Source organism: Nicotiana sylvestris, chromosome 5 (genome assembly GCF_000393655.2).
Source record: "Nicotiana sylvestris chromosome 5, ASM39365v2, whole genome shotgun sequence".
In the NCBI taxonomy this organism is placed as follows: domain Eukaryota; kingdom Viridiplantae; phylum Streptophyta; class Magnoliopsida; order Solanales; family Solanaceae; genus Nicotiana; species Nicotiana sylvestris.
The window spans coordinates 10,226,331-10,252,338 of NC_091061.1; the positions used below are offsets into that span (position 1 = coordinate 10,226,331).

The window sequence follows — 26,008 nt, forward strand, 5'->3', positions numbered from 1 at the left end:
GGATTGCTTCAATAAGTTTAAATGCTGAGGTTTTTTAATTTAGGATTAATATCATTTGCTGATATCATTATTATAGACCATAAAATTTTTAAAATTCCTGAAATTTGCTAGTGGTCAATTATTTTTATTTGGTGTATTCAAAAATGATCTTTTTCTATAATAAAGAGCAATTTAAATATTAATAGTATATTAAAGTGATCCAAACTGATCATTAGCCACTTAAAGTATTATTTTCTTTTGAAAATTGATTATTATTGGCCAACTAAAACTTTTCGAGTTCGTTATTAGTTAAGCAAAAGAAAAAATAATTTTGTCATATTACATGCATATCAAAAATGTAAATTCTAGTTGATATGGAAGGGTAAATGAGCAATCTAGGATTGGGGAATGAGAATTATAATTAATAGTTTTTTTTTAGTTTTTACCTTTTAAATATTAAATATTTAATAGTTAATTAATTTATTAAGTTTTAACCCACAGGCCGCCCCAGGCCCAGCCTCGGTCAAGCCTCAAGGGTTAGCGGGCTGACTTGGGCCGAGCTTATAAGCCTCAATTTTAAATGGGCTCAAAAAATCCTAGCCCAAACCTACCCAAGTAGCGGGCTGGGTTGGGCTGGCCTCACAGGCTAAGCCCATTTTGACGGCTTTAGTTTTTATGTTCTACTAGACCTTTTTTGGGGAGAAATTCAAAAATAGCCAGATTTACAACTGGTCGTTCAAAAATAGCCCAATTTCAAAAGTAATCAAAATTTAGCCACTTTTCATGTAGAGATAAATCTGAGTGAAAACAGTGTTCAAAACCCGAAAAATACGCCAGTATATTATACTAGAGTTCCAAGATAAGTATGTTGGAACTCCAGCATAATATGATGGAGTTCCAGCATAAGTACACTAGAACTCCAGCATAATATACTGGGGTTCCAACAAGTATAATTGTCCAGTATAATATACTGGAGTTTGGAGCACCGGTGCTCCAGTCTCTAGCATATTATACTGGAGTCAGCAAAGTATACCGGTCCAGCATAATATGCTGGAGTTCATACACATGTGCACAGAACTCCAGTATATTATGCTGGACCGGTCTCCATTGCAGCAAAATAGTGGCTATTTTTCATTGACTTCGTAAATGCTGGTTATTTTTGAATGACCAGTCCGAAAACTGGCTATACATGAACTCCAGCATATTATGCTGGACTGGTCTCTGTTGCAGCAAAATAGTGGTTATTTTTCATTGACTTCGTAAATGCTGGCTATTTTTGAATGACCAGTTCGAAAACTAGCTATACCGTGCTATTTTTACCCCTTTTTGGGTTATCCTTGTGCTCGGAAATAATACGTGAACACAAATAAAAGATGTATATATTTTTTGTATTGGCCAATTATTATTTATATGAGAAAATGTCCGTTTGTACTTTCTGTTATATAAATTCAGATTTAGGTATACTCTAGTTGCAATTATTTTTTGCTGCAAAATTTAATTTAGGTAATTCAGAGCACAAAATCATTAGTTCAGACACCGTATATGAAATTTATCCACAAAAGATTACTTTGTTGTTGTTTCTCAATACTTCAGACTAGACTTGATATTAGTAATTTAATCGAACATTGAGGCAGGGTAATAAGTATCTTTTTATTTTTTGGTTCGAGCTTTGTGAATGAAGTCATTTTTGTTCGAAAGTGCTTTAATTTAGTAAAAATTGTAGGGGTAATCAAAGTGATATTTATTTTTTATCCAGCATTTTTAATGCTTAGCAATAGTAGTCACTAGTTTATTAAAATTAATATGAGAAAACTGTGTTACTTTTTCTTCTACGTCTCTCCTCTAACGAAGATAGTTTAGGTTCTCTGCTCGGTCAGAAGACCAGCAAAGATTTTAGTACTTTCTGTTTCCACCTTGCTTTCGGTAGAAGTTGTGGATCTAGCAGCAGAGGTGCTCGTTTCTTGGCACGTCCTCTTCATTTCGTTGTTCTTTTCTTCTTTTTAATTTGAGTTGGTTCTGGTTTGTGAGCTACAGTTACAAGTTCAAAAGTTAAGGACATTTGGTCATGAACTTAGAGTTGCAAGTTCAAAAGTTAAAGACACTTGGTCCTGAACTTAGACTAACAAGCTCAAAAGTTAAGAACAATAGGTCATGAACTTACAGTTACAAGTTCAAAAGTTAAGGACACTTGGTCCTGAACTTAGACTAACAAGCTCAAAAGTCAAGAACAATAGGTCTTGAACTTACAATTACAAGTTCAAAAGTTAAGGACACTTGGTCCTGAACTTAGACTAACAAGCTCAAAAGTTAAGGACAATAGATCTTGAACTTAGGCTAAGAAGCCCAAAAGTTAAGGACAATAGGTCCTTAACTTAGACTAACAAGCTCAAAAGTTAAGGGCATTTGGTACTGAACTTACAGTTACAAGTTCAAAAGTTAAGGACATGTAGTCGTGAAGTCCTGAAGTTAAGTTTCAAAAGTTAAGGATATGTTGTCCTGAAATCCTGAACTTAGAGTTCCAAATTCAAAAATTAAGGACATGTAATTCTGAAGTCCTGAAGTTAAGTTCAAAAGTTAAGGACATGAGCAGAAAGGTATTTTCGTCCGGACAGTTAAAGTTTATTAAAGCAGTAGCTAAAGACTAAAGACATTTTAAACAGTAACTTAAAAATAAATACATGTATTATTAGTGGTTAACCGTGCACTTCCCCTTTAAATTTATCTTAAAGCGAGACTTTCTGATACGAATCCATTAGTTGGACCCGAAACGGTACCGAACACATGTTCAAAAATTTAAATAAAAGTCTAAGCCAAACCTAATTTATAAGCCTATTTTTCCGACCCAGATTAAACGTATCATGATTCAAACATCTCAAATGGTGAAAACAGTTTGACCCATATGTATGGATTCTTAGGTTCACATGGGTTGCAATTTTACTAGTGGTGTTGTCTAGAAAAGTTTTCAGAAATGCTTTTTCAAAATCTAAAAAATAATCATTTTAATAACATTATTTTCCAAAAAACTTTTTGAAAAATATTGGGAAAAAAATAAGAAATATTTATAATTGGTAATTGAAAAATAGACACAATTTAAAAAATAATCAAAATATAGCCATTTTTAATGTAATGATAAAATTTGAACAAAAACATCCTTAAAAATTCGGAAAAATTCTAGCGTAATATGCTGGAGATCGAATTTTTTACGTATAAGATTCCAACATAATGTGCTGGAGTGGAAGTTTATATGTAGGAGCTCCATAAGGATTATAGAGTAGGAAAAAAATTGTAGACGGCTGATATTCAAACTACTAAATACTTGGCACATGTTATTTGTTTGCTTAATTTCTTATCACGTTATCATAATTAAGTTTATTTTTGAATATAATGTTAATATAATTTGTAAAACTGATTTTTAAAAATTCTTATTCGTTTAAGTTTTTATACTCCAAAATAAATATAGTACTATCATGTATCTGTTATAAAATTCGAACAACAACTTCAAATATGAATTTAAAATAGTAATAACTCATAATCAAGAAGGAAAAAAGAAATACAACTCCTAGTTGCATTGAATGCTCCTCCTAGAGTTAAACAGAATAACTTTAATTTGATATAAATCGCGAGCGGATAATTTTTTTTGAATTTGTTAGTGCCTGAATCAATACTACGAAAACATGATATCGCTGTGGACAAATTATGTAGCTATATAAAAAAATCTGTCGCTAATCCTGTTTAGCAATGTATTAATGACAAAGTATCAAGAAATTCTATTAACTACGAATAATTTAGCGATAAATTTGCGGAGAATATTTTCCCAATAATAAATGGGAGGAGAATATCTTACGTCCCATTTTCCCTCTACATTCTCTCCATTGTTACATCAATTACTTGCTATAGTTAAAAAAGGACAAACAATAATATATCTCTTATAATTTTAGTTTGTCTTAAATAATGTCAAATTTGATTAAAAAAATTATAGTAAATGCTCCAACTGAGTTGAGCTGTTAAAAATATATACTCTCCATATTTACAATCTTGTCATGCAAGAGCCAGCTCAAACCATATAAGGAACAACTTACAAACCAATTCCAAAGAAATTAAACCAAAACTTCCTCATTGTAAATTTTATCATCATGTCTTCGAAAAGTCATAATTTTGTGATTGGATTTTGCTTTGTGATTTTATTTGGAAATGCTGTTTCAGTTGATTATGGAACAGCACTTACAAAATCTTTACTGTATTTTGAAGCTCAAAGATCAGGAAAATTGCCTCCTAACCAGCGTGTTCAATGGCGTGGAGATTCAGCACTAAACGATGGTAAAGACGCAGGGGTATATATCAAGCTCTCTAAAACTTTTCTCATTTTATATAAGGATATATAAAGATAGGGTAGGGAAGGGGAGGCTTGAAACAACGGTAAAATTGTCTTCGTGTGATCTATATGTCCCGGATTCGAGCCGCGGAAGCAGCCATTAATGATTGCATTAGGAGTAGACTGTCTATATCACACCCTTAGACATGTGGTCCTTCTTCGGATCCTGCGAGAATGCAGGATGCTTTGTGCACCGCACGACTTGCGCTTTTAACGATAGGGTATGCTATTCACCTTGCACAAACTGAGGCGATTCAAGAATTTAGATTCAGTGAGTTCAGAATATGTGTGTATTACATTTCTATAAAGCAATAATTCAATTGAAACTGTTCAATCATTTCTAGCTAGATAATCTTCTGCATACAAAGTAAGAGGTTAGGCAACATATATATCTCCTCCTATATGTTTTTTTTTTCCTTCTTTTGATCTTAATATCGAAATCAATCTAATCCCATAAATGATTTTTAGTTTTAAAAAGTTTTTTTTATCATTATTTTTTTAATCCGTTAAAAGAAATGAGGTTTTAATTATGACGAGTTAATGTGATTTTATTAGTCTCCATAAAAAAATAAAGGTTTTTGTGACAACTCAAAAAGGCCGCCAAAAAGTATTAGTGTATTGGCAACTGGCAACCCTTATAGTCGAAATCTATGCCTATATGGTTTTTTTGCCCTTTTGATCCTAGTATCGAGATATATTTAATCTCCTACCAGTATAAATGACTTTTAATTAGTTTTAAAAAGTTTTTCTATCATTATTTTTTTATAAAGTTAAAAAAATAAGGTTTTTTTTTTTACGGTTTAATTAACGTGAAGGGAATCTTGGAACAACGATAAAGTTGTTTTCATATGACGTATAAGCCATGAGTTCGAGCTGTGGAAATAACCACTATTTCTTGGTAGGCTATCTACATCACACCACTAGGAGTGCGCCCCTCTATAAACCCTATGTGAAAGCAGAATATTTTGTGCACCGAGTTGTTTAGTTTTCACATATAGCAAAGGTTTTTGTGACAACTCCAAAAGGTCGCTCAAAAAGTAATAGTATAGTGGCAACCCTTGTAGTCGTCACAAAAGGCAAGTATGTACTAAATTTTAGTGGCGACTATACCTATCAACGAGGGCAGAGCTAGGTGGCTAAAAGACTGAACCCCTTCGTCGAAAATTATACTTTGTATTTAAGGTCTAACTTTTTTTTTCATGTATGTATATTAGATATTATATCCACTCAACTTCTTCGTAGGTTTACCCTTTTTATTTTGTGAATCCCCTTATCAATGGTTGCCACTAAAGTTTTTTTTTTTTTTGGGCCATTAGATTGACTTAACAGGAGGATATTATGATGCTGGAGACAATGTCAAATTTGGATTTCCAATGGCATTTACAGTAACAATGCTAGCATGGAGCGTAGTCGAATTCGGAGAAAAATTAGAAGCCAAGAAAGAACTAACAAATGCTCTGAATGCAATCAAATGGGGAACTGAGTATTTCATTAAAGCACATACACAACCTCATATATTTTATGGTGAAGTTGGAGATGGTAATTCTGATCATGAATGTTGGGAAAGACCAGAAGATATGACAACGCCGAGGAATTCGTACAAAGTTGATGAACAACATCCTGGTTCTGATCTTGTTGGTGAAACTGCTGCTGCTTTTGCTGCTGCTGCCATTGCTTTTAACAAGTCTGATTCGAGTTATTCTTCTCAACTTCTCATCCATGCAAAAGAGGTGAAAACTAAGCTCTTAATTAATTATCTATGTTGTGCGGACCCTCCAAAATTATGTTGCATCCTCCAAGAATACTTTACTTTTGGCAGGGGCGGATCCAACCCTTTGGTATCGGGTTCAACTGAACCCAGTACTTTCAGTGCGGAATATAAATTTTTCTGTAAAAATTTACTAAAATTATAACATATATATGAACCCATAACTTTAAAAATATAATTGGTATGAAAACATAGAATTTAAATTCTGTATCCGTCTCTGATTTTTAGCGGATCCGATATGTACCCGACGATATTTTTGGAGAGGCCTAAAACATAGTTAATTATTACTCTCTTCTTTTTAATTTATGTTAATCTATTTGAATGAATATGGAATTTAATAAAGAAATGAATACTTTTAGAATTTGTGATTTAAAATATATCATACATTTGTGTGGCTATAAGATTTTGAAAATTAGTATTTTTTCTAGCATGCCATAGCATTTGTATGGCTATAAAGTTTTTCATCTAAGGATATATGTTACATTATTTTCAAATTTACAAAAGGATCGTTCTTTTTAAATGGACTAAAAACGAAATAAATGAATAGTTAAAATGGAGGAAGTAATTGATATTTAATCTAAGTGCAGTTATAAGAATTCTTATAAGAATACTTACCACACTCGGTATTTACATTAAACTAATAATTAGTTGATCCGTGCCCTCTACATCCAATAAAAAGAGAGATCTTTTTTTCGATTTTGTTTCTTATAGGACGATACTTCAGATCTAAATTCTTGTAATTATAATTCAATTGAAAAAGAATGATTGGCAAAAGATATTGACTAGTTCTAATTATTTAATTAAGAAATTCAATTGTTGGTCATTAAAGAATTGACTTAACTAAAATAAATTAATATGCATTTTCATGTCAATTTGCACTAAATCGCAGTAAATTTCATTGGTCTGTTATAAATATTGGAGGTGTAGATTTACATAAATTTATATTATATTTTAATTTGTTATAGCATATTAGTTATCATTTAGCCTAAGTAATCTGAATAAAGGGAGTTATATCTTCAGATTTTGGCCCAAAAATGAGGATTGCGTTTTGGTAGTTTGTTTATGTCTGTGGATTTGATTAGGCAACAAATAATAACAAAACAACTGTTTTAGTTAAAAACAGCTCAGGAAATTTTTGAATTTTCTCGCTGTTTTATTTTATTTTTTTTGTTGTTGAAAAAAACAAAAAAACCAAAAGCCTATTTTCAAATTTTTTTTGCTCCGAGACACATATTTTTCCAAAATAATAAAAAAACGTAGAAATTGTTTTTAAGAAACCGGACGGGATTAGTTATCTCGGGTTTGAAAATTATTTTTCTGGGAACTTAATATGATAGATAAATACTATAACTCCAACCATATTAATTAGAACTGAGTTTATTGTGTGAATGTACTAATGTGATCTTAGTATGAGTCAAATAATATTGATCCATTATATGCATTGTTTTGCAGTTATTTGATCTTGCTATAAAGTTCCAAGGCCAGTACCAAACTAGCATTTCAGTGGCAGGTCAATTCTACAGTAGTACCGGCTATGAGGTAAAACAAACGGAAAAGGGCCAAAACTGTCATAAACTATTCGATTTGGTACAAAAATATCCTCCGTCCACCTATTAAGCAAAAAATACATCTACCGTTATATAAATGAAAGTTATTTTTGTACCAAATCGAATAGTTTAGGGACAGTTTTGACCATTTTCTGTAAAACAAATGCTTATTATACCTTTTCCCCTCTTCACAATCTTTTCTTCTAGGGGTCGTTTGATTGGGAAAAAAATTATCCCGGGATTAGTTATCCCGAGATTAGTTATCCCGGAATTAGTTATTCCATCCTTCCATGAGGATAAAAAATACTATAATCCCCGGAGGGATTAGTTATACCACGAGTTTATCCCAACCAAACGTGAGATAAAATCATCTCAAATTTAATCTCGGGATTAATTATCCTTTATCTCTTGTACCAAACGAGCCCTTAGATATTTAGCTATATTATACTCAACACTCACCCGCGTCTTTACTAACCGTCTGTCTCAATATATGTGATGCACGTTCCTTCAGTCTGTCCCAAAGAGAATAATACATACTATATTTTTATATTTACAAATAATTTAATTTTAAATTTTTTATCTTACTCTACTTCTAATTATCTTAGGATGAACTCTTGTGGGCTGCTACTTGGTTACTAAAAGCTACCCAAGACAAAACATACCTAGATTACATCAATGATCAAGCCACTAGTTCAGGAGGCACTAGATCCATGTTTTCTTGGGATGACAAGTATGTCGGCGCACAAGTCCTGATCGCCCAGGTAATCAACTATAACATATCTTTTACGTTGTCAGTATATAAAAGTTAAATTCTTCTCAAAATGATCGACGTTTGATTTCACTATTCGTGCCACAAACAGAATCTGCTGGAGAAGAAATTTCCAGGGGATGAAAGTTTATTGAATCAATACAAGAAAAATGCTGAGGAATTCATATGCAACTGCATACACAAAGGGAACAATAACATAAAGAAAACTAATGGAGGACTTCTATGGTGGCAACCATGGAATAATCTTCAATATGTTACAGCTGCAACATTTGTCATTACCAGTTATGCAGATACACTATTTGCTACTAAAAATTCTCTTCAATGTGCTACTGGAACAGTGGAATCTTCGAACCTAATCATGTTCGTCAAATCTCAGGTACGCATTTACATAAATCTATTACCCCAAGGTACAAGTATTAAAACACATGGTACGTACAATGACTTTACAGTATGTGTTTGGCACGACGGAATTCATTTCTCATGGAAAATATTTTTCGGGAAATAGTTTGAAAGTATCCTTAGGAAATATTTTTTAGTGTTTGATTAATAAGCAAAAAAGTAATTTCTAAAAGAAAATATATTACTAATAATTAATAATAACATAGCAAATGGAATAATATATTTTTGATAATTTCTTTTGAGTATTAAATTAGTGATAATATCTAAGTATTAGTTAGAGTAAATAATCTTAAGGTCAGAGTTAAGATGATGTGAAGAAAATGATTTCCGTCCATGAGTGAGAAAAAAATATTTTTCCTTTTTAATAGAAATTGTTCTTTTTGGATACGTTTTCTAGTAACCAAATAACTTTCTCTTGACCACTAATGCTTGTATTAGGTAGGTTGTCTACATTACATCCCTTGAGGTACGGTCCTTCCCTGGATCCTGCGTAAATGCAGGATATTTTGTGCACCGAACTACCCTTTAAATAACTTTCTTACGAGAACTATCTTCTTGAAAAATAATTTTCGTCCTATTATCGTATCGGATACATCCCAGGTAATATATTTCTATAACCTTATTAATGATAGCCAAAAGATAAAAAGGAACCAACATAAGTACATAACATACTCTTTATTAAGAATTTTCTAACTTTTATCATATGATCAGGTGGATTATATACTTGGCGAAAACCCGAAAAAAATGAGTTATATGGTAGGGTTTGGGACAAATTACCCACAAAAGATTCATCACAGAGGAGCATCAATTGTGTCAATCAAGAAAGACAGGGCTACAGTGAGTTGCAATGAAGGTTTCATTTTATGGTTTTATAAAAATGCAGCAAATCCAAATATTTTAGATGGGGCAATAGTTGGAGGACCTGATATTAGTGATAACTATAATGATTCCAGAAGTAATTTTCAGCAAGCTGAAGCAGCTACAGCTAACACAGCACCATTAGTTGGAGTTTTAGCTCGATTAACTGAATAAATATTTTTATATTGATTAATTATATTGTTTTATTTTAATGGCATGTCCTATACCTAGAATAAGATATATGGAAGACTCTTTAGTCTTTTTTAGTTTTGTTTTATATATTTATAAATGATTAGTCCAAATCTGTCCATTCATATCACAAGATGATGATAGTAAGTTTCAAAACAAAGATGTGGAGTAATATACACTCCTAACAAATCGTGAAAAAGGAAAAAAAATATATTTATCAGTTGATTTTCACTAACTGCCAATTTTGCTTTTGTATATAAAAGTTGACCACTTGTTTAAAAAATTTAACAGGGAACGCCTGAAATTCAAAAGTCAAAATTAAAACAAAAAAAAGGGGTTAAAATTAATATTCAGACCATGAGCCTAATTTGGAAAAAGTAACCAAATATTATCAGTTATACACACCACCTATCAAAAGTAAAATTCATTTCCAGTATTATTAGTCCTATACTCCTCTTTATTTTAAATTTCAAATGGCAAAATATCAAAGTCATGTTGAAATCAAAACCTTCTTTCGTCGCGGGACGAATGAACTTTCTAATAGTACAAAAAAGAAAAAATGATTGTCTACTTTTTAAATAGCAAAAATAGTTTAAAACTTTTAGTTAAGCTACTCAAATTTTCATATTAATATATAAAGCTTTTATAAAATCATCTAAGATAGTATATTGCAAACACATGTCTAACATCTTACTAACTTGACTTATTTCATACCAATAAATATTATTATTATTATGTGAAGTTAAATTTTTTATGTCTTTTACGAATACTTACTACACTATAAACAAGTAGCAAAGTAGCATGAAAGAGAATAAAGGCAACACTACATACATACATACATACATACATACATACATACATATACATACATACATATATATATATATATATATATATATATATATATATATATATATATATATATATATATATATATATATTATTTACGTTCCCATCTATAAGCAGTGTTACAAATCCCACATATGAAGTTGTTTTTTGTGTGCACATTGTCATTGTGTTTATCCATCGATCTCTGATCAGCAAATGACCTTCTATTGCACAGAAAACACGTAAGTGGAAGGTTTTGTGGAGGGATGAGGGTGGGGGTGGTGGGAGAATCTCGGGAGGTTGAATTTGTTCGGGTCTGTCATATTGGACAGAGTGAAATCAGAAGGGAAGAAATGTTGTGACCTTTTGGTTATGTTGTGAGAGCATGTTTTCCCCAATTGGGCCTATTTATAGGATGCCTCACTAAATTATTATTATTGTTATTATGAAAATATAAGAATAGAATAAATGCAGAAAAAAGGGGTTCAACAATTAGATTACTCTACTACGTCGTAATAACATTCATAGCATTGTATTTTATCCCATAGTTGGGCACATACAGATAATGTGCTAATTGCTATGCTCCTCTTTTCTTTTCTTTTCTTTTCTTTTTCTTAAATTAAATAATAAAACTCATTGAACAAATTCTCCAGCCACATATGGAAAAGAGATTATTGTGGTAAACAAGAATGATATATACCTTCGGTAAGGTGTTCCTGTGCTTCAAGACTTTTGCCACCAGTTCCACCTGGAACCATTGTCTCTCCTTCCCTTGCCCTTCGGTTTAGTTCTGCTCTTTCCTGCTCTGTTGCCATCTCTTCTTCTTACCCTTTTCCCCGACCAAACCCAAATGAGTTGTAGTAATGTAGAGATCATTGAGATCAGTTAAAATCTTGACACTGCTATTGATAATCTTAAATTTGGCTGATAATTTATAGAGGGATCGAGCATTATGCGATATGTATATTCAGGCAGACATGTGAAGATTGACATGGCTATGATGAAGGAGGCTAACAACACATCAGCAATGAATTTGCCTCTACGCCTAACCCCACCAACAAAGTTGATTTTATTGCTCTAAAAAATTGGAAGATCACATAGCAAAATGCATGATTTGCCACTTGCCTGAGCGACAAAATAGAAGCTATTAAGTTGTATCCCACTTCTCACTTTTCGACCCATTCAGAATTTTACCTTATTAAGTTTGTTATCAAAATTGAAGAGACTCGTCATCAAATTCTGCTGATGATAGTAAGTTTCACAACAAAGATATGGACTAATACATACTTCCTCTTTTACAATTTAGACAATATATTTCGCTTATCGAGAGTCAATTTGACTAAACTTTAAAAATGGGAGGAACAAAGTAAAGTCCTTTTATTTTAATCTTGTTATTGTCCAAACGATGAACTAATTTTATCATTTGAAAGTTAATCAAGTACTTCAAATGCTAGTACCGAAATGAACAGGAAACATCCTCTTCAAGAGCACAAAACATAATAGGGCCCTCTTTTATAAAACACTCACAGTAGGGGTGGTTCCGAAAGAATTTATGCCCGAAACCCAAATACTATCGGAGAAAATTACACCCAAAGCCTTGCATAATTCGATGCAAAAAAGTAAACTTTGCAAAATGCTTAAACAAAAAGTATTTTTATATAACAAACGTGCCAAGCATCACAAGTATTATAAAAGGAAAATAAAAGAAAAGGAAAGCAAAAAACTAAACTACTGCATCTCCAAAACTCGGGGGAAGAGAAATATTTGCGCTCCCAGGACAAGCAGGCGGGTCTGACGCCTGCTCGAGATCTTGACCTTCATTATTATCCTCTTCTAGTTCCTCCTTAATTACCGAGAACTCGGAATGGAACCAGAAGAGTCAGTTGCATCGGGTCAAGTCGGGAGGTGCCTTCGGTCAATTGACTCCAGCTCTCGGGCCTTGACGATCTCGGAATCAAAATCAATGATGCCCATTTTGGCCTCTTCCAAGTTTTTCCCCTCATTCTATATATTGAATATGTTTTCTCAACAGTGAGGAAATCCCTCTGCGCTAGAGCTCTGATTTGAGCCGATCAACCTCGATCGAAAGGCAATCTCGCTCGGACCTCGTGGCTCTAAGGCTGGTATCAAGGTCACGGAGAGTGGAGATATGACCTTTATTGTGTTCCATGACCTTCCTAAACTTCTACTCCATCTGGGCACGCTTATCCTCAGCTGCAGTAGCCTATTCAGCTTTGTAGTTCAAAGCTGCCTCCAAATTATTCAGTCTCTCAGCTTATTCAGCTTTGTGGTTCACGCTTCTACTATATTTGGACCTCGGAATATTTAGCCTTGGCTTCTTGAAATTGTGTAATTAACTGGGAGGCTTCTTAGTTGAGGGTCACCACTTCTTGCTCGCTCTGCTGCAACTAGGCCTCCAACTCACCGGCTTCGGCAACTTGCGCTTCCAGTGCCGGGAGGCAAGCAGCAATTTGGTCCCGCTCGACCAACAGTTGATCCCGCACGGACGTGAGTCTTTCTTTATCAAGGATCAACTTCTAAAGGCCCTCGGAAGCAAGGAAGTTAGCCTCCAAAACAAGAACTCAAATCAGAAATCATGTCATAACAAGACAAAAAGAAATAAAGGAACAAATAGCATACCTCGGTTGTGTTGTGCATGTTATTATTTATCATACACTCCCCTGAAAGAGAGTGTATTTTCTTCTTATCTTTATCTACCAACGACTTCGGGTAATTAGTGAGTTCCAACGACCGGGACAACATATGGCACTCGGTAGAGATCGAGAAGGAGACGCTCCTCCTCCTCTGAGATCTGCAAAGGAGGGCGAATAGTTATGCCCCAAATTCCCATGGGTTGTGGACTGGGGAGGAGGGACATCCTCCTCTCGGGTGTCTACCGCCGGTGGGGGTGATGTAGCAATTGCTGGTGATGAAGGTATGACCGACATGGAAGGATATGAAGCTGATAGTGTTGTGGGATGAGAAGCAGCTGCGGCAAAGGCAGTGTTGGTTGTAGGTTGCTTATCAACCGGAGGCGAAAGAGGCCCGGTACTCAACCTCATAATATCGGGAGCAGGAACTAGGGTTCGAAAGCGAGAATTGGCATTCTCCACTATATCACACTCTCCCTAGAGTGCTTGGACGTCATCCTCAGTTGGTGTTATAAGCTCTTCAAATTGAGCATGTTGAGCTGATGAAGGTCGTTGTCTCCTCTGTAGGGAAGCCTCGTCATCACTAGCTTACCCATCATCATCAATCACTACAGTGGTTGCAGTAGGCTGGGGTGTGACATTCTTCACCTTTTTATTTTTGCCCTCGGCCGAGGAGGAACACCACCTTTTTGGTTGCTTTTTCTCTGGTTGGGGACTCCAAGTGGAAGCAACTGCACCGAAAGTGAATCCTATGGCGCCTGTTCGGGTGAAGGCCTCCTTCAACAACCTCGCAGCCTCTGCGGGATAAGCCAAAACATCTTCCTTGGGGACGGTAATAGATCCCTACGGAAGACATGAATTCGACGAAAACAGAAGTTAACCATGATCTTATACGCAAAAATAAAATGAAGACAAGATTAGTTTCACGAATCAACGTACCATGATTTTTGGCCTTCCACCCGTATTTGAAGGCCAGTTCTTTTCACCAGTGGGTTTCAGGTGTGGTAATATCTAGAATCTTCTAGACCCACTGGTCTAAGACTTCAACCCTTAGGGAATCCATCGATTTGCTGAAATAATAAAAATAGAAGGATCAGTAACAGTATAAAATAACCTTTTATCAAAGAAAAGACAGACGTTGAATTTATGAATACGAGTTCATGACTCAGGGAAAGACGGAGTTGTAGCCGGGATGATATCCCTGGTGGCAATAATAACGAACTGCTCCATTCATCCACGGTCGTTGTCATCATCCATGCTGGTGAGCAAAGTATGGTGGTCTACTCCCCCACAAAAAATCTTGGGGGAGTATAGGTTCATCATGCGAGCCAAGGAGAGATCTTCCCTCGTCTCCTGGCATAGCCTCCATAGACAGGCTACTGTCTGCCACACAGAGGGTCTCACTTGTGCCAAACAGACTTGATACCAATGACAGAACTTTAGGATTATGGGGTCAAGTCCCCCGCTCAATGAGAATGAGCTCAAAATGAAAAGGGTACATATAAAGATACGTAAAATCCTTCTTAGGGAAAGTTACTCACTCTACCAGATCGGAAGCGATAATGTTCAGATCATGGCAACCACAATCCTCCTTCACAGTAGGAATGCTAGAAGGACGGATGGAAGAAGGGTACACTCCAACATCCCATGTACGAGAATTTGTAAAAGGAAACTTCTCTTCAAAATCCTTGGTTGTACTAAGTCTTATGGGAATGATGGTGCCCACCGTAGGAGGGGCAGCATTGTTGATACCCAATTTTTCCCCATAATATTTCCAAAACTATGTCTTGGCATCAATTAGTATTTCTCATACAATTTCTGCATTTTTAAAATATTTAAATTAATTTATCTCAGTATTTTATTTATAAAACAATCACTGATTACATCACAAATAGTTTTATAATAATTTTTGTGGCTTAATATTGTCATTTGCATTTGTACTAAGTTTCAATTATTGCACGAATAGCCACATTTATATTTTTAGGATGCAATTGCAATTACTTTGCAATTATAGCCTATGCATGCATTATTACATTATTTTGCCGAAAAATAGCCTTTTATATTTTAAAAATATTAAGTAATTATTTTAAAATATTTATAGGCATGAAAATTATTTTTTTATAATTTATTAACTATTTTTAGAAATTATTTTTATCAATTAAAGAGGTATTTAAAAAATAGCCTTTTCTATTTTGGGCCTAGCCTAATTAAATGCCCAAATTCAATCCCACATCGGCCCAAATCTACCCAGTCAAACCCATAACATTCAACCCGACCCCAAATCCTTTTAATCATGACCGTTGATCACAGAGATCAACGACTATTGTTCCCCCTTTCCTTTTTTAGTCCTAGTGACCCCCAAACCCTAGCTATTTGCCTACACCCGCCGCCCCTGAAACCTTTTTTGCTCTAATTCTCTCTGAGACCAAACTTAACCCTATCCACCGCCACCTAAAATCATCCCTAATCCCCTTGATTCCTACTCGATTTATGGCTTCCCATGGTTGTACGAGGCCTCTACTTGTCTCTTATTTCCCCTAGTTGCTCAATTGCTGGCTTTTCCACACTGTACATAATTAGTCTTTATTTGAGAAAGTCTGGTGTGAGCACTGCCCGGGATCCTTGAGGTCATTAGGGAACTCTGACACACCTGGACACAAATGTGGCAATGAATCTTGGGCATTTGAGACTAGTGAAGGTCGGGTACACCAGGATTTGCTTTGGGCCTACTTCAGGCTCCCTATAGCTTAATTTATATTTTATTTATGTAATTTTTATTCAATCATTGGTCTATAATAATTAATTACAAACAGATATTAGGGTGATTAATGAAAAGGAAGGGTAGTTATATGGTACTGTGGGTAAAGTTGGGTAGATAACGTGCCTATAGAGTTCATTTTGGTTCAAATGTGTTTGTTAGATAGCATGCCTATATGATTTGCTTTGGTTGAAATGTATTTGTTAGATAACATGCCTATAGGGTTTGCTTTGGTTGAAATAAGTTTTGCCTACTTTGCTTTACATGATTAGACACTATGCCTATAGGGATTAAAATAACTAAGGTTCAACTTTCATTACAACATATATTCAAAGCCGTCTCTTTAGAAAACATGCATGTAGGTTTAATTGGTTGTCACACTTGCTCAGTCAGTATGCGTGTCTAATAAGAACTAATAGCAGTTTCACTCATTAAAGATAGAACACATGTCCATAGAGTAATTATCATATTCAAACTGGAACTTCATACAGTGTCTTATTACACATCACTAAAAAGCATGCCTATAGGATAAAGAACTTCAAACTGTTTCCCAAAATTGTGACTGCGTATACACACTTAGGCAAGCCTTAGGACATTAAATAACTGTGAAACCAGTTCTGTTTATGTATAAAATTATCCAGGCTTAACATGCTATAAAATCAGTAGGCAAACTGGTTAGGATTCTGTCAATTTCCTTATGCATATCCTGAATATGTAACACATTCATCGAGATATCATACTCTTAGGATTTCTGAATTTCTTCAAAATCTGTGTTTGAGACGTGCTGCTTATTTGCTTATGTACATGTGGAGGTAAACGTGAGCCTTAACTGCTTTTTTCCCAAGCTGATTGTCCTATGTGTTCTTTGCTTGTCGCCTAGATTTTTACCTTTTAAAAACCTTAGGTTGTCTAGAACTATCCAGATTTAGAGGTCCTAAATTCCCCCAGGACCATAAGGAAGGGACGGGTAGCAGCACGCTTAGAGGTCGTTAATTAAACTCGCTTATATAACCACTAAGGGGAGGGTAATGGGTAGTAAAAGGATATGATGACTTGTGTGCTAATGCAACGCTTAGCCCCTCTCATTGAGGAGTGATTACCGCGCATTGCATGGGTATGATCCTGTAGGCTAATCAACTTAGGCTTCCCTTTCCCAATTCCCTTATGTGTTTAAATTCTATAAACTTTCTCTCCTTTACATATACATGTGTAAGTTGTCCAAACCTTTCTTATTTTCATTATCTGAATTTCCTTGATCATATATGTATTTATAATGTGAAAACTACCTTTATTTGCAAATACCTGTTGAAACTGTTTACTTGTTAAAATGATTAATTCACATAGTTTAAGTTCGGTTGGGGCCCACCGTTGCGGACCACGAGGGGTGTCTAACACCTTCCCCTCAAGGTTATTTCGAGCTCTTACCCTAATCTCTAATAATGCAAACTAGTTACATGAGTTAATCGCTCTAGGTGCCCTAACGCACCATAATCCGTTAGGTGGTGACTCTTCAAATACCCAATTCTTAAAAGGAAACGAGTTGTTCCCTTATAAATGTCGAAACCTGGACTCCCGCAAGGGAAAAGCATCATTGGTGCTTTCTTTATTTTTTAGAGAACTTGAGTTCTTGGAGGAGGAGGCCATGGTTAGCAGAAGGTTATAAGATATCTTTGAAGAAGAAGATTAAAGAAGAGTGAAAGCAAGAAAGAGTTGAGTGCAAAAAAGTTAAGAGAGTTTGAAAAACTGTGAAGTGTAAAAGAAGAAGAATGAGGCGTATAAGTAAAGGAACATGTGGCTAAAATCGTGACCATGATTACCTCGATAACCGGTGAAAGTATTGCTAAATCGTGAAATGATGCATGTTCAGGGCATTAAATGCGAAGAGACGTGCGTTTAATCAAGCGCCAGAAACTTTTCAGAAGGGATCAGAAAATTTTTCGCCATGAAAGATATCTTTACCAACTTCCCGATAACACAATGATGTGCCACCAGAAAGAAAGAGAACTATTTGTAAAGGGTAAAATCGGTTTGTATTAACTACTCGAATAATATAGCGACACGTAGAATCAGAGATAGACGGAAAGCGAAGCAAATAGAAACCGAGATCGAGGACAACAGCTTTGGTTGGCACTGGGAAGACCCCCAAGCGAATATTGCTAATAAAGACAAACGAATGTTTGTCACCCGATGACATTCAATGCAAAATATTTTTCAGTATTAAATACACACTTCGTTATAATGAATTTTGGAGTTCATAACCTGTCGTTACACATTCATCAATGACCCTCATAATTGTCATTTAAACGGACTTAATCCTAGAACCTTGTTCCCTAAGTATAACTATAAATAATGACTTCAACAGTTATCGTAAGGGACACAAATTTTTTAACAAACTTATGCTACATATTATTCTAATCTCAATAATATTTTATTTTCTGTCTATTGATAATCTTATTATTGCTTTCGAAAGCACTGCTCCCAAATATAGATCTGAACTCCCACTCATAATGGTTACCGGACAAAACCAAACTATTTATTGTCTTATCTCGATTTCAGCGCTAACTCTTACTCCCTCCGGTCCACAATAAGTGATCAATTTATTTTTAGCATGCTCATTAAGAAAATACTAAATTCTATACAAAAATACCTAGTATGACTAAATTACCCTTAATTAAATATTTAATGTGAGGAGTAAGAAATTTTTTTAAGAATATATACATAAAATAATTTTATAAAAATAAATTGAATTCTTTCTTGATTATATAAATGAACACTTATTTTGGATCAAAATAAAAAAATAAATTGATCACTTATTATGGACCCGAAAGAGTATATTTTACTTAATTTATTTATCCTTTTGAAATCAAATTGATTTGCTTAGACATGTTATAAATTCAACTGTACCGTTTTACGAGTAAAAACTAAAACTCAGCATACTTCCCACCCCTTGACCGCCATTGAAGAGCTAAGCAAGGTGACGTAGAGTAGCAATTTACTAAATTCCTCTGAATCCAAATCCAATACTATCAACGGATACATTTATGCAAAAAAATTATTAAATTACTATATATGATAAATCTAAAATCATAATTTTAATAAATCTTAAAAATTTAGCCCATAAAGTTTAAATTCCGAGAAAAACCATACAAACTCCTGTATTTGGATATCAAGCTCCCTCATAGCTAAAACACATGATAACATTCAACTCGAAAGCCACATAAACATAGCAGATGTAAGAAAATAACAAGCTGTTATGACACGAACTCAGCCCCAAACCATAAACTAGGTGAAACTAGCAGCTACTACATACTTGGGTATAACACTACAAATGAAACAAGCTGGAACAACATCCCTTTATATATTAACCAAAGTTAGAATACTAGCATGCATTCTTCAAGTATAGTATCATCATCAACTTCAAATTCAGGTCTTGGTTTTGTACTTGGACTCGTCAATTGGGACGCCTTCCTCCTGAGCGCGCTCTCCACCCGAGGCGCCGCTCGAGCTGAAGCCTCCCTTGCGTCCCATCTCTTGGTACCCTTCCTCTCCAATCTGCTCCTTCCTCGTCTGCCCTCCTCTGCTCCTCCCTATTGTATTCAGAACCCGTTTGTATTGGATTAAAAAAATAACTTTTCAGCAAAAATAGCTTTTAAATCAAAAAGTAATAAGTTGAAGTTGCCCAATTTTTTGGGTTGTCTTAATCAGTTTTAAATTTATTTTAAGTACTTTTTAAGTTTACTAATCAATAAAAAAAAAGTTAAAAAGAGTTTAACAACTGATTTGTAATCCGGTCAAACATCTAAAAAAGAATCCAAGAGAAAGTATGCAATAAGTACATAAAGCCAAACAAATTAGCTGAGGAAAGGAAAAACAAAACATACCGGATCCAAATTATATACGACCGAATACTTTTAAATTACGCATTAAGGATTTAATACCACCCGACTACCCGTCCTAATTTATGTGATAATAATCAAAGAGTCAAATGAATTATTTTTTTATTCAATTTTTTTATGTCTTTGAAATATTTTTAGTTATTAATTATTATAACTTATAATTATTCTTTTACGGTCAAAATTAAAAGGTTCAAATCTCAAAAAATAAAAATAAAAATAAAAATTATATAAATTAAAACAAAATTAAAAAATGTACGTCTCGAAAACAAAAGGAGTATCACATAAATTGAAACAAGAGGATGTATTTCTTTAAATTTTAGCAAATTCTAAAACATATATGTTTACGTTTCGTCCGTCCAAAATATACCGAAGTCAATTACTATCATTTATACGAAATTCTGTCCACATATGTAAAGAGATTATTAGAGGTGAACAATAATTATACCCTCGGCAAGGTGTTCCTGGGCCTCAAGACTTTTTCCACCAGCTCCGCCTGGAACCGCTGTCTCTCCTTCCCTTGCCTTTCGGTCTAGTTCTGCTCTTTCCTGCTCTGTTGCCATTTTTTCTTTTTTGCCTTTTTCCCGCCCACACTAAAATTAACGCAGACTCAATTATTAGTTTAGTTCTCCCAGTGATCAACGATCTTTCGCTGTTTATAGAGGAGCTTAAGAGAGGAGTACTATGTATATCCAAATTGACACGTGGATATTGACATGGCGGTGTGCGGGGAATTTGCTTAAGACGTCAGCAATTGGAATGACACGTGGTTGTAAGGTGACAATTTGCTTCCACGCTGTCACGGAGAAGATTAGCTAAATCATAGAGTTTTCTTATCTGGATAGAGACCCCAAAATACCAAAGTATAAACTGGATGAAGACGATTAATGTACCCTTTCGATTCTTGTCGTTCTCAATTTTTGAACCTTAAATTTTTATATACAACCAGATCTTTCTATAATAGTCGTATTTATTTCAATTTTTTTGGCTGATATAATGAAATACTGTTATAGAGAACATATTTTATAACGTAATATTAAATTTTTTAAAAAAACTTAACTTTTATAGTAAATGATCGTTATATATATGGATGTTGCTATAGAGAAGTCTGACCGTCGATCATCGATATGTGTTAAGGTCGCCGGATTCCACCTCCTCAGCCTATTATAATCCAAGTAACCTTTGAGCAGGCTAGTAACTCACCTATTTATAAGTAAATTTATGTTAACTCTGTCCATTTGACACCCTTATTTCTAACGAGGATATCAATTAAAGAAAATATTTTCAGAAGTTGGCCAATTGAAATATTACCCAATCCATCGTGATATAAGAATGGAGATTCAGAACACGGAAACATCGATCAGAAGTTGTCTTCCCCGAAAGCAAGATATAGCTGATTAGTTTTCGGAGATTAAATGGTTGTCTTGATTTTGAAGCTAATACAAGAAGTAAGTATTGGTGATACTAATGGCGGAGCTAGAATTTTCATTAAAGGGAGTAAGAATATAAATAAGTAAGCATTCGAAGAAATCAACGGGAGTCAACATATAGTATATATATATATAGAAATTAAAAATTTAACCTATCTATGCAATATAATTTTTCGACGAAGAGGTGTTAATTGACTCCTCTCGCTAATGAGTGGCTCCGTCACTAGGTGATACAAATGAAAATATAAGTTTTACATCAATCGAGATGGTAGCAGTGGCGGAGCTAGAGCTTCAGCAACGGGTTTGGCCTCTATATTTGTTTTAAGAAATTTATTGAATAGGTATGACACTACTAGAAATCCGGAAAAAAGTTATCAACAATTTGCGACCAAAATTGGTCTGTCAAGAAAAGCGACCAAAGTTGGTCGCTAAATTGGAGAAAATTATTAAATAATTATTCTAAATACATTAGCGATGTCAAGGCCCGGATTTTCCACCCTTGGGAGCCATGATGGCGCCTACTGATGTGAGCTAGGCAAGCTAATTATTGAATAAATTACCTTTTTACCCTTTTTATACTCTTTAACATTTGTAAAGCAATAACGTGTAAACAACAAAAATTTAGAATAAGCGGAAGAAAAGCAATAAAAATATCTTAACATGTAACTAATACAACTGTTTAAGCCTTAACCACCCAGAACTGTTGTCATGGTGTCACAGACGATCTAAGATTTACTACATACAAAGTCCGAAAAATAAACGATACACTGTTTCTGAATTAAGGGAATGAAACAGGAATAAAGGGATAGAGGGAGACGCCAGAGCCTGCGGCCGCCTGCAGGTCTACCTTGGATCTCCGCATGGACTGAAGGTAGCCACCCGATCTACGGTCCAAAAGCTGCTCCGGGATCTGCACATAGTGTAGAGTGTAGTATCAGCACAACCGACCTCATGTGCTGGTAAGTGCCTAGCCTAACCTCGGCGAAGTAGTGATGAGGCTAGGACCAGACTACCACATAAACTTGTGCAATTCAACTATATACAGCGGAAAAGAAGAATAGAAATAAACAGTCAAATATGTAGGGGTAGCATGCTACGGGGGAGATATCAATTCAGAATTTAAGGACAATAGGTGATTGAAAGAAACAATATATCTAGGATGTCAACAAAAAATCAGAAATCAATAAGTGCACGGCATCACCCTTCGTACTTTTACTCTCGTCCTCACCATAAATTCAATATAATTGGCACGGAATGGTACATCGTGCAGCACGATATTACGCTTCGTGCTTTACACTCTTTCCTCACAAATCATACATGGCATCACCCTTCGTGCTTTATCACTCTCTCACCAAACGATACACGACATCACCGTTCGTGCTTTAACTCTCTTCCTCACCCAAACAACAATCATAAACAATAGGGCAAGAAAATAAATGAAACTACAATAAGAATCCCAGCAAGGGAACAATAATTCAAAAACAAGAACATCCCGACAAGGGAGACATTCTTTTCTCTTTTTCACTTTCACTTTACAACTTGAGCCAATGCTCTAATAGGGTTCAATTTACCTCTTACACTTTCACATTTCACTATACGACTTGAGCCAACGCTCCTCAATATTCAAACGCCACAATTACTTCCACAAACTTTGCCAACAATAGAAATCATCACCAAAGCATGAACAATACAACGAAGTCATAAAAATCACAATATAAAACTCACGAGCATGATTGACACCAACGTATAGATACTCGTCATCATTCCTATATGTCGTACTAGACAAACACCACATAGAAAATAGTACTCGAATCCTAATCTTTCAAGATAAAGTTAGACCAAACACTTACCCCGATGCCACGAATATAATTCACATCTCAATTATCGCTTTACCCCTTGATTCCACCACCAATTCGCTCGCTAGTCATAAGTTACTTAATTACATCAATAAACGCTAAATGAATCAACTCCAATGCATGAAAATGAGTTTTCTAAAGTTTTACCCAAAAGGTCAAAAATCGCCCCTGGTCCCACATGGTCAAAACCCGAGGTTCGAACCAAAATTCGATTATTCATTCCCCCACGAACCCAAATATATAATTTATTTTGAAATCGGATCTCAAATCGAGGTCCAAATCCCCAATTTTTGAAAACCCTAGGTTCTACCTATGAATACCTAATTTTTGCATGCTTTTAATTCTCCTAGAAATACTAGTAGTTGGATGATTTTTAGTTATTTGTGCATTTTTTATATTGCATTCCTTTATTAAAAATACCAAAATTATTTTTTACCTTTTATTTGTATATTTTAGTTTGCATCTTTAAATTATATATTCCAAAAGGATTTTTCTTTCTACTTGTATATATTTTTTAGGACTAAATAAGATAATTAGGGGGTAAGGAATTAGGCTAGTTATTTTAATTAAAATTGAGACAAAATTTGCCCAAAACTAGGAGCCCAAAAAGTCCAGATCCGGTCCCAAATGGGGCTGCCACAAGAGGGTCAAAACGACGTAGTTTTATATCAAACCTACGTCGTTTTGGTTAAGTGATAGAGATTTAATCTCATCCATTCATAACTCTTTGATCCAACGGTCCAAAATTGATCTTTATTATTAGTATTTAAAACCTAAAGAAGCCAAAATTTGCCCTCATTTTTGCCTTATTATCCATTTCATCACTTCTCTCTCAATGAACCACCCGCCGCCCCCACTCCGCCGCAGGAAATCGCCCACCGGCGGTGGACGACCTCCAATCAACCCCATTTTTTCTCCATCTCCTTGTATCCTCCTCCTCTTTCCATATCTCTAACCCAAATCCTCAAACTCCCTCTCAAACTCCACCAAATCTGGCCAAATCCGAAACCCTAACGTCCAAAATTTTCTTTCTTTCTTTCTCAATTTTGTGATGAATCAGCGACTCCCACAACAATCCATAACATACACATATTTTCTTTTTGGGAGTGGTAGAAAAAGGGGTGTGGCAACTCTGACGACTCTGGTGGGGACAACCAGAATTCGAGTTTGTACATGTTGACTTTTTTGGCTTTATTAATTTTATATATATTGTGATTTATTTGTGCAATGTGCTACCTGTTTGATTTTTACTGTTTTGATATTGTTGAACTGTACATATAAACTATTTTCTCATGCACTCTCTCTGAGTCTTCTTGAAATTAAAATTGGGCATTTACTTGACATAGCCCGCTTTCTTTGAGATAGACGAGGTGATTGTTGTCACACCTCTTTTTGGCGCGCCCACCCCGAGGGATAAACGCACAAGGGAGTTTTTTCAATTTAAGTGACAATATTCGAAATGGGATTTGTTTATTTATTTCAGAGTCGCCACTTGGGATAGGTTTGGCTTTTGGTGTCCCAAGTCACCGGTTTATCTTGAATCCCAATTCGAGAAAAATATTCGACTTTCCAAATGAAGTCTGCGAACCAGAAATTCTAAGTAAGGAATTCTGTTAACCCGAGAGAAGGTGTTAGGCACCCCCGGATCCCGTGGTTCTAGCACGGTCGCTTAAATTGTTGTAATGGCTAAAATATCTAATTTTAATACATGTTCAAAACTATAGTGCAATTTTAATTATTTACCGCTTAATTTTATTTTTTTAAAGGAATTGCAACGTCGTGAAAACGCGTCTCGAACTACGTCGCATTCAATGCACCCGTGGTTGTTGATACATTTCGACTCCGTTAAGATTTGGATTTAGGTCACATAAATGTACACCCGAGTTTAGGGAGATAACATTATTAAATACGCGCCTAAAGATATTAACGCGTCATTATTTTGGGAAGGCCGCAAAATTTGCTAAACGGCATGTCCCGAAATCTAAGCATTTAAAATAACCATTTATTGAGGGCCCTGCAATTTATGCATTTTATTTGGCGAGCCTCGTCTCATTTTATTAAAGGCCGATCCTAAAGTGACTACGATTTCTACTCTACCTCTTGTCTCTAATAATAAAAGCAATATCCTAATTGATACATGAGTCGGATTGTACCATGTTAAACTATATATTGCAATCTTTAAATCAGGCCTCAAATCAGATTATTCCCTCATGGCCTATGTCATCAAAGCTTTAATCACAATCAACTTTGTTATCAATCCCAAACAAGAAATACCCAAAAACAAAATCATTCTAACAACATTACTCAAAAGTAATTCAATATCAATCTATGAGGACATTGCAAACACGAGCAATTAAACCCAAATAACAAGAAAAAAGCAAAGTAAACATGATATATTCCATGAAAGTATAAACCAAATCTTCACAAATAATTAAAACAATAACATAAAGGATAAGGAAGAAACCGACCTTAAAAGAAGCTTTCTTTATATTTAGCCTTTGTTCGGAGGTACAAGTAAGCAACAGAAATGAGAAACTGAATGGAAAATCAACGAAACAGCAACAACAGAAACAACGAGCAATATACTAGGAATCGCGGATCGGACTACGAATGGGATCGGAACCTCTTGGCCAAACACGAGCATCTCATTGCAACTCCGGTTTTGTTTCGATTTTTCTTCCTCTTGAAGTAAAATCTAATCAAAGTGAAAA

At 34.9% G+C, this 26,008-nt stretch overlaps 2 protein-coding genes across 2 annotated transcripts; one reads left to right on the plus strand and one right to left on the minus strand.

Moving 5' to 3' along the window:
• Positions 1-4,017: 4,017 nt before the first annotated feature.
• LOC104222070 (endoglucanase 13-like) lies at positions 4,018-10,112 on the plus strand. The gene is made up of 6 exons (XM_009773250.2): positions 4,018-4,310; positions 5,668-6,081; positions 7,572-7,658; positions 8,272-8,427; positions 8,527-8,811; positions 9,546-10,112. Exons 1-6 carry the CDS (start codon positions 4,113-4,115, stop codon positions 9,864-9,866), a joined length of 1,461 nt encoding a protein of 486 aa, XP_009771552.1. The 5' UTR covers positions 4,018-4,112; the 3' UTR covers positions 9,867-10,112.
• Positions 10,113-19,395: 9,283 nt separating this feature from the next.
• Positions 19,396-20,672, minus strand: LOC104222069 (em-like protein). The gene is made up of 2 exons (XM_009773249.2): positions 20,460-20,672; positions 19,396-19,705 (listed from the first exon to the last, which is right to left on the minus strand). The coding sequence occupies exons 1-2, from the start codon at positions 20,572-20,574 to the stop codon at positions 19,542-19,544; spliced, it is 279 nt and encodes a 92-aa protein (XP_009771551.1). The 5' UTR covers positions 20,575-20,672; the 3' UTR covers positions 19,396-19,541.
• Between the last annotated feature and the right edge of the window lie 5,336 nt (positions 20,673-26,008).

Coding starts and splice junctions, on each gene's coding strand:
- LOC104222070 (XM_009773250.2), top strand. CDS start 4,113: ATGTCTTCGAAAAGTCATAATTTTGTGATTGGATTTTGCTTTGTGATT. Junction 4,311..5,667: donor ACGATGGTAAAGACGCAGGG/GTATATATCAAG, acceptor TTGGGCCATTAG/ATTGACTTAACAGGAGGATA. Junction 6,082..7,571: donor TTCTCATCCATGCAAAAGAG/GTGAAAACTAAG, acceptor ATTGTTTTGCAG/TTATTTGATCTTGCTATAAA.
- LOC104222069 (XM_009773249.2), bottom strand. CDS start 20,574: ATGGCAACAGAGCAGGAAAGAGCAGAACTAGACCGAAAGGCAAGGGAA. Junction 19,706..20,459: donor CCAGGAACACCTTGCCGAGG/GTATAATTATTG, acceptor TGAATACAATAG/GGAGGAGCAGAGGAGGGCAG.